At 47.2% G+C, this 17,575-nt stretch overlaps 1 protein-coding gene across 1 annotated transcript in view; it reads left to right on the forward strand.

The window, feature by feature from the left end:
• Positions 1-17,575, forward strand: part of NRAP (nebulin related anchoring protein) — a 75,115-nt gene that overhangs the window by 42,995 nt on the left and 14,545 nt on the right. The window contains 12 exon segments of the mRNA XM_060034029.1: positions 1,460-1,771; positions 2,902-3,006; positions 5,098-5,196; positions 6,837-6,941; positions 7,657-7,764; positions 8,284-8,397; positions 10,083-10,280; positions 11,989-12,093; positions 13,351-13,449; positions 15,356-15,460; positions 15,799-15,906; positions 16,755-17,066. Of these exon segments, the coding sequence (XP_059890012.1) occupies positions 1,460-1,771; positions 2,902-3,006; positions 5,098-5,196; positions 6,837-6,941; positions 7,657-7,764; positions 8,284-8,397; positions 10,083-10,280; positions 11,989-12,093; positions 13,351-13,449; positions 15,356-15,460; positions 15,799-15,906; positions 16,755-17,066 (1,770 nt within the window).

Raw genomic sequence — 17,575 nt, forward strand, 5'->3', positions numbered from 1 at the left:
AATATGACCACCTTGCAGTGAGATAATCGTTGAAGTGTCTGGTACACTGCCTGCTGCACACTGGCTTTTGGTAAGTCGTAACTGTTATTATGAGCAGTAGTAGTGTGAGTGGTAATCCAAATCACTCACTTTACAGATAAGCTGATGCCCAGAGACATTCCATGACTTTCTAAGGTTGTAGAGGCCTGCTCTGGTGTCGGATAGACTTGGGATAAAATCCCAACTCCATCACCTACCAGTTTGTGATTTGGGGCAGGTTGTTTAACCTTTCAAAATCTCAGTTAACTCATGGGTAAATTGGTAATTGCAAAATGGTTATGAGGAAATGAAATGAATTGAGGTATATTAAGTGTTCTGTAGTCCAGTGCTGTCTGTTATGAGTCTGATGTGAGATGAGGAGCCTAGGACAGAATGTAAGTCAAACTCTGCTTCCTTCATCGAGAAAGTCTTGCTTCCAAAAAAACCCCCAATATATATGCATGTATATATATTCTGTATCTATTGTGTGTATATATATATATATATGTATATATATATATATAGTACATGTATATATAGAAAATATATCCGTAAATGTATATAGGTATCAGCTGAACTAAACAGTGGCTTGGCAATGTGGTTGATTTCCGTTATGACACAAGCCCCTTATCTTATCAACTGGTAACATTTTACAAACCAGCACTTGTCTTCAGATGCACTTTGAGTGACACAGATTTATACCATGCCTGGCTCATCGTAAGTGTTCAATAAATTGTGGCAGATATTAATACCGTTGTTCTTGCTGGCAGATTTGAGAGTAGAGCCCAAGTCTCCTGATGGCCACGGTAATGATGAGGTTGAAATGATGCCACACACCAGTATTCTGTTACAGTTTTCAAAGCATTGCTATATTTATTCTTTTTTCGGATCCTCATTACTTTTGGCCTAGTGCTTTTTCAGGCCAATGTGCTCCCTTTTGCTCCCCATAACTCCTAAATATTTATATGTACCTCAGTTGTCTTTAATTTGAGCTTCTTTCTGAAACAGCAGTTGTATTTTAGATATTCCGTGTCTTTTCATTTTGTGATGACTTTCTCTTTATAATATTCTCACTGTTGCCAAAAAAGATTATACAGTGGCTTTCATGAAAGCAACAGGCCACTTAAAAATAAACCCAGAAATACATAGAGAAAAGATAGAATTTCACCAGGAAATTGAGAAGACTGTTCTATAGCTGAACTTTCAGTTTAGCTCTGAGCTTTCTGGCAGTCCAGGTGTAAAAGGAAATAATGAGTAGTAATATTTTTTTTCACTCTTTGATCAAAGGAAATACATCAGTTGTTCTAAGGAGGCAAGCTTTCTGTGACACTAATTCTGATAGGATTCTGTTGTATGGCTTTGCTCTAACTTTCTTGCATGGCTTGATACTTAATTCCTTTAGGAGATGCTAATGTACCCCTGCTCTCTTCCTCTCATTTAGGTGAAGTACAAGGAGAACTATGAAAAGTCCAGAGGGAAACTCATTGGGGCTAAGGGTGCCCGGGGGGATTCGCAAATTAGCCACTCACTGCAAATGTCCAAGCTGCAGAGTGAACTGGAGTACAAGAAGGGATTTGAGGACACCAAATCCCAGTGCCACGTCCCCCTGGACATGATCCACCTCGTGCATGCCCGCAAGGCTCAGCACTTAGCCACAGACATAGGCTACAAGACGGCATCCCATCACTTTACAGCTTTGCCCACAGACATGAAGGTGGAATGGGCCAAGAAGGCTTACGGTTTACAGAGTGATGTAAGCTCTGTGTGGGGGTTTATGTGTGTGTGTGCTGGTGTTGGTGCCAGGGTTTTCCCAAACCCTTCAGGATGTCGTTTATTCTCTGAGATGCCTGTTTCTGGATCCCTAAGTGGAAACATTTTAGCTTCCTAGTGCTTTAACTTTTACTCAAACTATGCCCATTTTAGATTCTATACTACCCCAAAAAATCATACAGTTACTCCTTTCTTCTTGGAATTCTGATCTACATATGTTTTCCGTATTTCTTTTTCTTGCAGGGCGGTGGCGACAGTGGGGTGGGAGGCATGTATTTGTGACCTTAACTGTGGCCTGCTCTGGGAGAGCATCCCTGGTACTCATTCTAACGTTGGTAGTCCCATTTTTAGAAAGGGCACCTTGCTAGTCGTCAACAACCCTCTCCCCTTTCTCGTTATATTCTTTCATCTTCGGTTGACTCTTGCAAGAGAAAGTGGGTGAACCGAACAGGCAGGTCAGTTGCAACCAGACTGTCACACGTGGGCTTGGGGTGGAGGCAGCACAGACACACCCTTCCAGGTAGAGCTCTTTCCGGATCGAGAGGTGATATGCTAGTTTTAGAGACGTGTCCACTTAAATGGCTTTCCATTAAAAGTACTCCTTCAATGGCAAGGGAGAAAATGAGAACTACCCCCCGCCCCGCACCGAGCTTCCTAAGAAGGAACTGGCACCGTGGGAAGCCTCGAATGTCTTGTGATATTCCCTCAAATAGCTCCCCACCTGGGTTCTGTTGTGAATTCTCATTTTCTTCTCCCCTGCATGTCATTTTAAACAAGAGACCAGGCAAAGCAGACAGCGAGGACGGCCTTCTTCCGGAGGCCTGCGTGGCCCGTAATGAGGGATGCGGCTCATTTGGCTCCTGCGGCCCCACCCCCAATAGTGTCGGGCGGGGCCAAAGCCGCTGGCAGCGGGGCGGCTCCAATTAAGCGGGAAATTAATTTACATTTTGGAGCCCTACCTGTGACTGTGCAGAAATAGATAAGACAAAAGTGGCATCTAATTTGACTCAGCTGGCACCAGGGCGACATTGGGGAGCTGTTAACAGCCCTTTAAGTGTCCGCACACCAACAATGGCCTGCCTTTTTTTTTTTCTTTCCTTTCTCCTTTGTCAGAACCAATACAGGGCAGATGTGAAGTGGATGAAAGGCACGGGCTGGGTCGCCACCGGGTCATTAAATGTGGAGCAGGCGAAGAAGGCAGGAGCACTCATTAGCGAGGTGAGATTCCCTGACAGCGTGCAGCAGGCCTGGCTGCATTAGGCGTGCGGCATTTCTGTATAAAATTAAAATAATTTCCACTCAAAAGGCAAAGAAGAAGGCAAAGCTACATGAAAGGCCTCAAAACCCAGACTAAGGCTGGTAATTAGAGGGAAACTACATACCAAACACACCCCAGTAGGGGCCCAGAGAGCCCGGGCCAAAACAAAGTGGGTGACAAATGATATTATGAATAATAATGACAATCAAACAGAGCTCAATTGCTACCCAGCAACTCACCTTTTTAATGAAGCAACACGGGACAGGTGATAAAAAGATATATTTATTGCACCTAGAAAGCCCTTTTGTGACTTCACGCACATTTTCTCCCTTTCTTTCTGCAGCAGGCAGTGTAAACAGTTTTTGAATATTCATGTGGTGTCGAACACGTGACACGGTTCTGGTTCTTTTTTGTTGGAGGGTCTCATTCCTATCTGAATCTCACTCCCGTCTACTCGCAGCCAACCTCGCTGGACCCGAAGGCTTATGAAAGGAGCCCTTTCCTCGCATTTTAGGGCAGTATCCCTGAGCAGATCTTTTAAAGATTAGATCAGGGTTTCTCAACCTTGGCCCTGTGGACGTTTTGATAATTCTGTGCGGTGGGGCTGTCCTGGGCCTGGCGGGATGTTTGGCAGCCTCCCTGGCCTCTACGCACTAATGCTAATGGTACCATTTCCCATTATACACATCACTTAGACTTCGAGATGATTCCTTCGTGCATCAAAGTCTGGCATCCAAGGGATCTTTTTGGAACCATTTGTCCCACGGTGGTCTTAATCTTCTACCACATTTTGCAAACTTATTCAACAGATTTGCTTATCTTCCGTGCTTTATACTTAGTCCTCAAACTTCAGGAAGGCAAGACATCTTCCAGCAACTTTTCCCAACCATCTCATTCCAGCTTGGCACATGTCCAGTTTAGTGTCAAATTGGATTGGCCTCTAAATTTTCAGACAGAATGCCAGGCACCGTGAAAGAGCCACAGATGCACACACACCTGTCATTTAAAGCAGGAGTTAGCAAACCTTTTTTTGTAAAGGACCTGATGGTAGATATTTTTCATTTTGTGGGCCACACTGCTTCTGTTGTAACTGCTTACCTCTACCATTGTAACATGATGCAACCATAGACAATACGTAAGTGAACGGGCACGACTGTGTTCTAATAAATCTTTATTTACAAAAACAGTTGATGGGTCAAATTCAGCTGAATATTGAACTGTCTTCTTAAGACAACCCAGTATACAAATATCCAACCCAATAAATAAGGAAGTGTTTCTAAAATAATTGTTTGATTGGAGAAAAGATATACTTCATAATCCCATTAAGATAGCCACTGTTTTCAGTCTACTGGAACTGTAATTTAAAAAAAAAAAGGAATGAATTGAAGCATAATTTTCAGAATACTTCAAAATTGGGTATCTAGGACTCTGTTAGCATTTGAATTTCTTGTAATTTTTTTTTGTCTTACTCAGTCTCTTTCAAACTGTATGATGACTCCTTTCAATAATAGCACCCTTTTTCTTATAACACTTATAGAATTATTGTGTATGTTAACTGACCCGGTTTCTAAAGTGATTAGATAATGTACAGTCACTGACTTAAATGCAAGGGTTTTGACTCTGGTAATCTCTGCCCAGTTCTTTTGTGGAAGGAAAATGGAAAGCTTCAGCTGATCAATGTAACTGTGAGTGTTCTTTCTTGCTTGGGAGACCCGAACTAAAATATGTAAACAACTGCAAGACAGTATTTGAAGGCTATATAAAAAATCCTTCACTAAGTGTGTATCCTCTAGTATTTTACTGGTATAACCTAATTTTGAGATGTTTTCTTTGCACCAGGTAGAAATACTTTAATGTTAATTGACACGAGGTTATTCTTAAATTGAAACAAATATTAACCTGAAGGCACCTAGGATATAAAGATGGAGGAAGCCGAATAATAATTATGTTCACAAATTCACTCTAATCTCAAGCAACCTATGATTTTCTCTTTCAAATGGCATGAAAGAACAGCACAAAATTCACAGCTTTGATCTTTTTCTGCTCAACAGAAGAAGTACCGTCAGCATCCAGATGCTTTGAAGTTTACCAGTATTAAAGACACTCCGGAGATGGTCCAGGCCAGAATTAGTTATACCCAAGCAGTGGATGTAAGCGATAATGTATATACATTACGACTCTAAGAGTGGGCTCTTCTTTCAACCCTGCGATTGAAGCCCAGGGGTTCTTGGCTTGCTCCTTCTGTTGTTCTAAGGATGAAGGAGCTTCTTATCCTTTGTTGAGGGCTCACCTTAGTGGCGGGGCCTCCTCATCAGGATGTAGATGGGTGTTACCGCTGCTCTTAGGATGCCAAGGAGGGCTCCACCACCCCACTGCCCCATGCTTTCACTCCTCCCCATTTGCACGTCTCCGGGATTTGTCTGTGGTCGAGGTCTTTTCCCCTCTCCTTTTGTTTCGAAGCACTGTTTTCGGACATGGGACTTCTGGGCGAAATTCTTGGTAATTATAACACCTAGGAATTAGAATGCCTAGGGCTCCTTGGGACACACGGCAGGAATTCTTGCTTTCGGAATTCTCCCAAAGACTTTGAAAAGGATTTGGGTCTGATTTATGTACCTTAGACTAACTCTCGAGCCATTTCCCATACTCCCTTTATAAAATGAAGCCGAGATCTGGCCTTTTGCCCTCTCAGCGCAGGGTTCCTCGTAAACTAGACGGAATGATGAGGTCCTCTAAAAATTCATGTTAAGACGTGGATTAGCCCTGGCCGACTGATTCTACTGAGAGGGGCCCCCAGGTCATTGCGCAGGGTGGACGTGCCTTTTAAATATCTTCAGACCATTTAACTTGCCATGGGGGAAACTGACAAAACTTGGTGGGGAGGGCTTTCAAAATGTCTCCCTTGCTTCCCCATTGAACAAATTATTCCTGTTGGGCCTTATTCGACAGGCATTCTGAGATGGCTTGAGTGCCTGTCAGAATATGTTATGGGATGATTTACGAACTTACGGGTTTAGAAATGTATAATTTCTTGACCATCACGCCTTCAGAAGCAGGTTTAATTCTGAGAAACACAGATGGTCAAACAAGAACTTTTGTATGGAAAAAAAAAAAAAAAGAAAATAGCTGCTTTTTTCCTTATCCTAACCAACTCTAGGGGGCACTGCTGTGATACGTAGAAACTTGGACACATCTGATAAGATTTGGGATGGAAAAGCCTGGTTTAGAAACTTTCTCTGGTGGCAGATGCCAACTCCACGTGTCATTGCTAACTACTAGAATTATCATAAGCCCAGATAAGAGTTCTAGATGAAGAGCGCCCCAGACCCACCCAGGAAATGTTTATTAGCACAAGATTCCTTGAGGTGGCGGGAGGGTAGGAGGGTAGAAGGTCCAGAGAAAAGCTCGCCTGTGGAAGAGCCATTTTCTCTTGTGCCTGCTGAATTTTGATGTCCTTTCCTAGCTTGTAGTTAATAACGAAATTACTAGATGTTAACCAGCCATCATTTTCTCATCTGACACCCGTCTCAGCAGTGTGCTACAAGTGGAGTATTAACTGAGAGGGAAGTTTCAGCCTGTCATGTTCTGGGCTGGGAACTAGAACTCCGGAGGGAATGAAGTGCATGTCACCGCGCTTAGCCGTACGAGCCAGGGAGAGGCAGGGCGCCCAAGATCTTGTCTCTGTGCGGAGGTGGCAGCTGCAGTGCCCTTGTCTCCTGGAGTGTAACTTGGCTGACGGCTGTATGGGGGAGGCTTCTGGGTTTAATGCAAAACCTCTCTCCATCCACAGAGGTTATACAGGGAACAAGGAGAAAACATAAAGCATCATTACACACAGACAGCGGATCTCCCGGAAGTCCTGCTGGCCAAGCTGAATGCCATGAATATCAGTGAGGTGAGGCTAATGGAGGAGGGGGGGCTGGTTTTAATTACTGGAGGTTCAGGGACCTGCACAGTTGTACTGCATCCCATGCTCAGAAGCGTCCTGTTCTTCCACACTTGGTTTAATGCTCTGCTGTCACCATGTTGAAATCTGTTGAGATTTCTGAACAAGGGGCCCTATGTTTTCCTTTGCACTGGGCCCTGCAAATTATGTAGCTGGTCCTGCAGAAGATTCAAGCTCATTGATAAGGATGAGACTAGGAAAACTTCCTGAGTGCAAAGGACATTTGTACTGAGGGGCTGGAATATGGGAGCATCGGAATATAGACATCCAGCCAAAGAGAGACTTGGGAGACTTAACTCTTCCCTTCCGTCATCCCTATCAGCACCCGCTTTCCTCTTCTTCAGTAGAGACAGTCGTTCATCTTTATTCTCCATCAAGAGCTGTGCCCACGCAGCCCCATGCCTCCTTCTTCCCATCAACTGCTGCTCAGAGCGATCTGGTTCTGACTCCAAAGCTCTTGGTTTTTAAACCCACCCCCATGGCTCTCCCCTCCAGGGGTGGACATAGGCAGGATCCAACTCTTTGTTGGTTTTTGCTAAGCTACAGTGATCTCTCACTGGGGGAAAAAAACTCCACAAGAAACCAGATTCTCGTTTTGATAATGGGAGTTCAGGAAACCACCAGGTTACGGGAGGGTCTTTATTGGTGCACATCTTCTCTACAGACGCGTTACAAGGAATCCTGGAGCAAACTTCGAGACGGTGGCTATAAACTGAGATTGGATGCCATTCCGTTCCAGGCGGCAAAGGCTTCTGGTGAAATCATAAGTGATGTAAGCCTCCACCTCCATTCCTAGGACAATGTTGAATCCTCACCAATTTTTATTCCCTTTGCCCCTAACCCCTGCCTTCTTTTGCCTGTGGATAACATCCTCTGCTCTCCCAACTGACTGTGAGAAGGAACATGCCTTACAACAACAGCAAAAATCCCCCAGCCAGGGTACAAAGCTGATGCTGGACTGTAAATATGGACCCCCGGCAGATGAAATGCACCCTCCACCAGGCGCTTTCCTAAAGCAAGTCCACGTGAAGAGGCTGTTAACAATGTACCCACCTTCCTCCAGTGTGGGCGGCCCAAGCGCTCTCATGTCCTGCCATTTCATATCCCAGCCCTTTAGTCATTGGGAGGCTTGCATATGAAAGAATAGGCCTTTTGACGACTCCCGCGCCTTTTCTTTTAACTCACCCAGTTACTGTCAAAAGAACAAAACATTTTCACCCAATACCCACCTCTTCCATTCCGTGTCCCTTGTCCTCGAGCTGTTACTCTCTCTCGCTCTCTTTCCCTTTAGTACAAATACAAAGAGGCATTTGAGAAAATGAAAGGGCAGATGCTCGGCTCCCGGAGCTTGGAAGATGATATCAGCCTTGCGCATTCAGTGTACGCGAGCTCTCTGCAGAGCCAAGTAAGTGGGAGAGAACGCAGTGGAGCCGGGGGCCCCCCACCTAATGACGCACAGCCGGCAGCTATCCTGTGTCCTTCCGGTTGAGGGTATTGGCTCTGTCCTAGCTAGCTAGGTGGCGTGGTCAGGTCCCTTGGCCCCTCTGGGTTTCAGCTTCTTCCTCAGTCAAGTGAGAGATAGGACTACTTGACCCCTTAGCTCCCTTCCAGGCTGGACATTCTAGGGTTTTGACCAGTGACCACACATGGGGGCCTGTGGGCTGGATTTGGACCGCAGAGGTGTTCTGTTGGGTCTGCAGAGCGAATTAATTGCAAACCTTGCCAAACGGAAAACTTTACGTAAAAGTTTTAGACTTCTGTGCAGAAGCCAGACCTGGATTCCTCAAGGCTACTGTTGAAGTTGATTACTGAGAGCCCCATTTAGAAGGGATCTGTACTCTCCTAGTCATGCAGCCAACCCCTCCCCCCCCCACCTTCACTCATTTATGCTACCTGTCTGGTCTCTGGTGGCATCTGAGTTTGCACCCCTTGATTTGATCCCCTGGATGCCGGCACATGTGTGTATACGGAATCTCCTTGCCCATACGTGAGTTGGCTAGTGGCTGTGATGAAATCAAATGTGTGTCCAACATGTAGCAGAGGACTAAACATTTTACACGCAGTGTCTCATTTAATCATCAACTTATTTCTAGGAGCATCACTTGTTCATCCTGGTTACTGATAAGGAAACCTAGACTCTGAGTGTCTCAATCCCTTGCCCAAGGTCAGCTTGCAAGGGCCAGACTAGAACGTGCAGCTGGCTCGCCATCGCATGCTCTTTCCACAGTTTCACACGTTCTCGTCTCTTTTGTTCCCTGCCTCAGTTTCCCTGTTTCTAACACTTCTCTCCGCTTTCGGTACTGGGGCGGGATTGGACATGAATTGTCCCTGGCTGTATGCTAGGGGTGGGGAGGGTGCGCGGAGGTGGGGGTCGGAGGTTAGGGATGAGTGGCTGGAGCTTGGAGGGCAGTGGGAAGGGTGGAGGAAGAGGCGGCGCTTATGCGTCTGACTCCCCAGAAAGCCCAGAGTGAGCTTTGTGGACCTTCAAACGCTCCTCCGAGGACTGGGGCAGAGCTTGAGGTCTGGAAATGGGCCTCTCCCTTCCCCCCTCAGGATGCATGTTGGGCTCTTGGGAATACCCACCCCTCAGAACTGGCTTTTCAAGCATCTGCCCACTGCTCCTGGCTCCCAGATTTACTGGGACGTCATCTGATGTCTGAAGAAGCTCTCCGTTACCTAGCGTGAGAGGAGAACCCCAGGTGTCTCAGTCTGAACTTGAGAGGGTGATGGGGAGAAAGCATGTGGAGTAGGCGGCGGCTTAGCCGTGTGTCTTCTTGCCTCTGGAAAATGGGAAGATCTAAGGACTTGAGCAAGGGAACCACTGACATTATATCTGTCCCTTGAACTTCCGTATTTTCCCCAAGTAGGGGAACCATGGGCCTTGATCATCCAAGAGCTGGAGATGGTGAGTGGCAGGACCTGGAGACGAGCCCTGCTTGTTAAGCCAGTCGCTGCAAGAAAGGAGCCCTGGCCCTGCCAGGAAAGCCTCCTGGGCTCACCTGGGACAATCGCGTCGCATTGCTCTCCCTCATGGTCCTGATGCAAATGGCGGCTTTGAAATAGCTGCAATTGATCTGTCTGCCCATCTAGGTGAATTACAGAAAAGACTTTGAACACTCAAAGGCACAGTTCCATCTGCCATTGGACATGGTAACACTGGTGCACGCCAAGAAGGCTCAGACCCTGGCCAGCGACCAGGACTACAGACACCCACTCCCCCAGTATACGTCCTTGGCCGAGGACCTGAGGCTCAGCTGTGCCAAGAAAGCTCACAGGTTGCAGAGTGAGGTAAGGGGACCGGGCCTCTCTCTCCAGGCTTTTTTCCTCTTAAATCTGACCGTGAGGCAGTGACCCACAAACTGCTGGTGGCTCAGTGGGGCTTCCGGAGATGAGGAATCCCGTACCTGGGTTTTCTTTTAAAGCACCTGCCCTGCTTGTTCCTGCCTAGCTCTTCATAAGCACAATTGCACAGATCTATTAACAGCAACGACAGCCGTTTATTGAGTCCTTCTGCTAAATTCCGAGCATTGTGTTTTCAGGTATTATCTCATTTAATCCTCCAAATGACCCTATATCGGTACTCTTTTTCCCCATTTTACAGAGAAGCTATAGTGAGTCTCAAAGAAGTTAAATAGCTCGTGCAAGATCATAAAACTATAAATGAGAAAGTGGGTGCTGGGACTTGGATGGTGTCCAAGGAAGACGCTTTCAAGGCTCATGGTTTTGCATGTTCAAGACTTGCCAACGGTGTTGCCTCTGGCCCCAGCTTGAGCTGGGGGTTCTTCCTGGCACATCATATGTTCCCGGGCCACCCAACTTCGGAAGAGGCCTGAGATCTGCTGGGAGAGTTGCTCAGAGCCCCTTTGGAACTGACCCACTTCAGGCAGAGGAGAGTGTTGGGCAGAGGGCAGGGAAATAAGGGTCCCAGAGACCCTTCCTGAGTCCTCCCAAGGAGTCTTGGAGGCCTTCACGCCCCCCACCCCACCCCAATGAGGGCATTTCTAGCTCATGCCACCTGTTTTCTGAAGCAGGCAGGCCCGGGAGCATTGGGAAGCGTTGGAGGATGTCCTCACTCCCAAGGAGATACAGAATGTGTCTTCCCAACAGGCAGCAGCATCCTTTTTGGTACTCGCCTCATCTCCCAGCTTGCCACCACGTTTCCGTGCCAGGAGATTTGCAAGTAACGGACCTCTGCTGGAAAATAAAACAGTCCCCCCAGAACCCTCTTTCTGGTTTGGCAGGGTCTGAGAGCTGAGCGGTGCTCAGATCCGGGTTACTGTTGTCCACTGGAATTTTCCGCCTGTGTACAGCGTTTACTAAGTGACATAAACTGTCAGGAACCCGACAGCAGGTGGAGGAACGAGGGAGCAGCCACGCTCAACTCAGGGGCCCGTTTGTCACTTGAGCAGAGCCCTGGCTTCCCCTGCCTCTCGTTGCCATAGCAATTGGAAGGCGGCACGCACCGGGGCGCCTCGGTGGCCGAAGGGGAGTGAACTTGGGGCTCCCTTTAAACTGTCAGCCCAGACCCCTCAGGTACACACACCGCCTCCACCCACACAGACTCGGGCCTTTGCCAGATTATTCTGGATTCATTTATTAGTTCTTTCTTAACCCATGATTAATTAATGCTGCCTTCTGCTGCTGGGTTTTGTTTTGAAGACCCATTAAACCGTTTCCACATTTGCCCCAAGACAGCTGACTTTCTAACCACAATCCGCTCCAGCGTTTATTTTTTGATAGCCCACATTAAAATAAAAATCCGCCAAGCATCCCTCTAACAGCTACGGAGACAAGTGACAGCAGAATTATTTTCTTCTGACCTACATTTTTGTCTCCCTAATGAGCATTTAAGTAAGAAGCGTGTGTGTATTTGCTGAGTGTGATGTATCTGGAGAGACTGCCTTGGCCTTGAGTTCTGATTATGATGCTGTCTGTCGTGGGTCCTTCCTGATTCTGCGAGCTTGGCTTTTCTGATTCCTCGTGTTGTTCCTTGTAGAATTTGTACCGGTCGGACCTGAACTTCATGCGAGGCGTGGCCTGTGTCATTCCAGGCACGTTAGACATTGAAGGGAGAAAGAGAGCATCTGAACTCATCAGTGAGGTAACCAGAGACCAGGACGGGTTGGGGGTGTCAAGTATATTCCACGGTAGACGTTACACAACAATCTGTTTGTTTCTTACTAAAGCCAGTTAGATGCTACACTGTTAGCAGTGGCAGCTCACCCAGCCTCTCTTCTTACTCCCTTCTCCATTCAGACTGGATGCCGTTTAAGATAGCTTTGCAGATCTCCAGCCAGTTCCTATATTAACATATAAGAATTATTTGCTGGATCCTAAGATGTACTTTCCTAGGGTCCCTTTGAAGAGTGGCTTGTGGTACAATGAAAAGAGGGTGGGCTTTGGAGACACATGTAGTGACTGAAATTGCAGGCCAGTACTCATTTGCTGTGTGACCTCAAGCCAGTCACCTGCCCTCTCTGAGCCTCAACCTCTTAATCAGTCAAATGGGAATGCTCAGACCTCTCTCATTTAGTTTTTGTGAGGGTCAGCACTAATCTAAGCCCTGTGCTTCTCTGGCGGCTGTATATGAAATGGTGGCTATAAGCTTGGTGGTAACTTCTTGGTAAATTACCGAAGTCTGGAATTCTAAGCTCTTTGAACTCCTGAGGAATCTTGCCCACACCTGGGAGGGCTCTGGGATTTCCATTCACGGTAGATAGGCATAATGGAAGGCACTGCAAGCAAAAGGCGATCAGCGTCCAGCCTGGGTGCCTCAGAATGGCTCACGCATTGATTAGAAGCTCTGAGCAAGCGGAATTGGCCTCACTGTGGGAGTTGAGATTTAATTTTGTGCTTTGCTTTTCCAATGAAATCTCTAAAGCGAGTGGTTTCTAAACCTCATGGTGCATCAGAATCCCCTTTGGAACTTAAACAAAGTACAGAGCCCACTGACGATGTACTGAATCCCATCCCCTGGAGTGGCATACAGGCATGTGGATTATTTTAAGCTGCACGGTTGTTTCTGGTACCCCCCCAAAGCTGAGGAGCCCAGGGTTTCCAGCGAGCAAAGGAAATTTGGGAGCAAAACGTGAATTTCTATAGTCGTGTTCACATTCGTAGCAAAGGACTAGATCTCCCTTTCCCATTGATAAGTATCTGATTCCATCCGTCCTCTCCTCTCTGCTGCTTCATCCCACTGGGTTCTGAGGTCACAAGAGCAGGGGACGGACTGGATTCTGGGCCACAGACTAGCAGCCTTTGCAAAACGAGGTTTTATAGCTAGTGCTTAATGAGCATGTTCTTCTGCTGCTTTTGCCTCTTACCTTGTCTTCTTATTGCCTCTTGTGTGTGAGCTCAGAGTAAATATCGTCAGCATCCCCAGTCATTCAAGTACACGGCCGTGACAGACACTCCCAGCCTCACTCATGCAAAACTCAGCAACCAGATTACAAACGAGGTAAAATCTTCGGACGGCTTTGGGATGGGCTTTTTAAAAACTGCTGGATTGCTAAAAAATATGTGTGAATATTTGTGGGATTGGCGGGGGTCGCGGGAAGGATGGGTGTTTGCATGGAAAGAAAAGAATGTCATTTGATGGAGCCTCAACAGTTTCCAGAAGGAAAAAAGGCCCAGGAAGAAATCTGGTTTAGTCTGTCGTCTCGCCCCCCAAATGTGGTCACGGACCGACGGCATCAGCATCCCCTGGGAGCTTGTTAGAAATACCAAACCTCAGGCCCCACCCCAGACCCACCGAATCCACATGGTCATCTAACAAGATCCTCACGGGTTTCCTTTGCACGTTAAAGTTGGAGACGTGCTGGGCTGCCATTCGTCTGTTCTAGCTGGGCACATATTGGCTCATCATTTCTCCACTGTCATTCTGATGATGATGATGGGAAGGATTTGTGGTTGTCCGGGGACAGTGATACAGTGTGATGTTTGCCAAGCTTCTTAGTTCTCTGCTTCCTCTTCTCACTCACCACTTACCCAATTATCATTTTAATATTCTAGCAGAGGGGTGGGTCCCAGGGGAAAGAATCTCACTCCATAAAATCATCATTCCCGCTCTACTTCTTCTTAGTGGCCCTCTGACAAGTTTGAAATATCGAGTGAGCTTGGCAGAGAATGAAATTTCGTTTTTAAAATTCTCCTTCTGACTCTAACTTTTCCAAGTCAGTGGAGATTTGGGTCTTTACACATTAGTTCCAAGGTTGGGGTAAGAAAATCCAAAGGGCTGTGTAGCGTGACATGATCAAGTTAAAATTCCCACTGAACCTTTCTTGCCTGCTTTGTCACTGGGGTGCTGAGGGGTAACAGTGCCTCCTGCAGTGGCCTCTGGCCCTGGAGGACTCAGCAACCACAGATCCAGTTCTAATCACGAGAGCAGATGTTTTCACAACGGCTGAGGCCGTGCAGCGCAGCAGTGGTGTGAGTCTGCCCATGGGAGGATCCCGGGATTTTAGTAAAGGATGCAGACTGGGGTTTGGGAACCTCCCTTCCAACCGGCAGAGCTTCTCCTAAATTTCCCAGATCCTAGTATTGTCTTTACACTGTGTCCTCAGCAAAAAAAAAAAAAGTCTGCAATGGGAAGAACCACGATAGTATTCTTAAAGGTGCTTTTCTTCCCTCGGCCTATTATTGAGCAAAGTATAGGGAAGGGGGAAAATATGTTTTCTTTTACCCATCTTAGGTTGTCGGCTGGGGCTCTGTAACAAAAGATAGATTAACAAGAGAAAAGCATACAAATGTATATAATATAGGCTTTAGGTGATGCAGGAGTCTTCACAAGGAAATGGAGTCCAGGAGGGAGGGACGGTTAAACCTGAGCGTTTTTATTCTAGGTTTGATGAAGAGTGGACGGTCGTGGGAAAATGTGTGGGGCAAAAGGGGGTGAGCTAAGGGCAGGGAACTGGGGGACACTTAGCGAGGTCTGTTTGTTCAAATGCCTCTCGGTCCTTCCGAGGTCAGAGATGAGCTTGTTCCTTCCCTGTGTCAGAGGGAGGGCAGCGCCCACAGGAGGGGAGAAGGTCAGGGAGAGGTCTTCCATCTCCTGCTGCTTCCAGCTTCCTTCAGCTTAAAATACGCACTATGCCAAGGTACCATATATTGGGGTAACATGTCCTGAACCCCATCACAAGCAACTTGCAGTTTCTTCCCCATTCCTTTCACAGCACTCAATTTGACTCATTAAGGACTATCTCTGTTGAAAAAAAACATCTTCTCCAGGCTGAAGGTGTACCCATGACCCAGCGAATGGCCTTTTACAAACGTATTTCCCAATTGCAAAGGAGGGAACTTCAGCCCTGCAGAAATGCACAGCACTTACCTTCTTGCCTTTTTTTTTTTTTTTTTTTCCTGCCCAGCGCCTCTATAAAGCAGCAGGCGAGGACGCGAGACACCAGTACACAATGACCCTGGGCCTGCCCGAGTTTGTCCGAGCGAAAACAAACGCAGCCAACCTGAGTGATGTAAGCCTTTCCCGTTGCTGAGGTGGAGATGTGCTCCAGGGCCACATGTGTCTGTGATGGGACCTAACAGTGACCCTGGTGACTTTCACAGAAACTTTAAACAATGTATCCTGTAGACACTCATGTGAAATATACCTTACACAGATGTGTTGATACCTGCGTGTCAGAGCCCACTTCCGAGAGGGTGCTAATGAGATTTTCTTTGCAAAATCGAAAGCTTTTGCTTGTCAGGAATTGATTCTGGAACACCACGCTACAAATAAAAGGGGGTAGCATTTGTTCTTTGAGCCATGTAATTTTTTTTTTTTAAAGAAGATCTACATGTGTTCCTACCGTAGGCAAAATACAAGGAGTCTTGGCGGAATCTCCGTGTTCAAGGCTACAAGCTGACAATAGACGCCCTCCCCTTCCAGGCGGCTCGGGTCTCTGGAGATATAGCCAGTGATGTGAGTTGAATGATATGACCTTCCATCCGGCCTAATTTCTGTTAACTTCATGTAAAACAATGTCTACGGCTGATTTTCCTGAATTAAAGCAAATCTAGCAGCATGTGAGACAGGATGTCACCTGCAGAATATATTAGTTATGAATGAGATTCTTTGACGGAGAGAGGGAAAGAAAGGCCCTGTTAATCAGAAGCTAAATGCAGGCAAAAGTCTCTAGCAGGAAGAAGATTACGATTTATTTCTAATTGCAGTGTCTAGGCAACGATCTCCCCGTAATGTGTGAACTGTCCGTTTTCTAACTCCACCCAGAATTAGAAAGAGAACTCGCAGTAGAGATTGTGATTCTGCTTCTCTGTCGTTTCCCGCGTCAGCGGTAGCATTTTCAGCTGTGTTTCAGCCACTCTGTTGATAGCATCCATAGCTTTGGGACATGAAGGTGACTTTCTGTTTCCCACAAACAAATCGCAGAAAATGTAGACTTCAAATAAATGGATCCTGTCTTTGGGGTTTGATGTTTTGTCAAGTGCAGGGGGATAAAGCACAAGTTTCTCTTTTACCCTTTTTGATAAATTCCTTTTGGGCACAGGACAAGTAAGGGGAGTGGGCCCCTCACTTTGGTTCTAAGGATCTGGTTTTAATTAGATGGGAGGAAGGGAGCAGTGTTTCCACTGTTCCTCCCCCAGGGAGGAAGCCGTGCTCTCAGGCCAGCCTCACTGTGGTTTTGCTTATAATCATCTCCTCCTAGTGTAAGAACAGGTGATTTTCTTACAGTCTGCAAGGAAAACGCATAAACGAAATGTAAGCGTCCCAAATGCCAGCCCCTGACCGCCTGGTCCCCCACCTTCCAGTTTCTCTACAGGCACGACTTTGTGAAGGAGCGAGGGAGGCTGATCGGGGCCCAGAGTGTGAGAGACGACCCCCGGCTCCAGCACTGCCAGCGGATGGGCCGGCTGCAGAGTGAGCTTCAGTACAGGAGGGAGGCGGCGGGCAACAGAGCCCAGTGCCACCTGCCCATGGACATGGTGCCCCTGGTCCACGCCAGGAAGGCCCAGGCCCTGGCCAGCGACCGCGACTACAGGACACGGTGCCACGAATTCACGGCACTGCCCGAGGACCTGAAGATGGCCTGGGCCAAGAAAGCTCACGCCCTGCAGAGTGAGGTAGGAGCGGGGGGGTCCGCGGATCACACATCAGTCCCCGACCTTCCTCCTCCCGCCAGGCCTGCGTGTAAATCTCTGCTTCTTCCTTAGCCTTTCGGATCCCCCAAACGATTTGCTTGGTCTGTGCCATCTAGGTTGGAATGGTTGGAATTATTCAATCAATCAACACGTATTTGTTGAGCACCTACTATGTGGCAGGCATCCCTCAAGGCCCTGGGGATACAGCAGTCAACAAAAGAGTCTAAAAATACAACAGTCAACAAAAGAGTCTAAAAACTCCCGGGGTCACGGAGCTTCCGTTCTGTGGGAGGGAGATAAAGTATAAGTGAGGCGTGTAGTACGCCAGATGGAGACCAACAGGGCGGGGAAGTTGGGTCGGGGGGTGTGAGTGTGTGTGCGACTTTAAATGGGGGTCAGGGTAGCTCTCACTGCAAAAGTGACATTTGAACAAAGACCCTGAGCGGCAGCAGCCTCAGCGTATTTGAGGCTGGAGTGAAGCAAGTGTGTGG

Source organism: Delphinus delphis, chromosome 16 (genome assembly GCF_949987515.2).
Source record: "Delphinus delphis chromosome 16, mDelDel1.2, whole genome shotgun sequence".
NCBI lineage: Eukaryota > Metazoa > Chordata > Mammalia > Artiodactyla > Delphinidae > Delphinus > Delphinus delphis.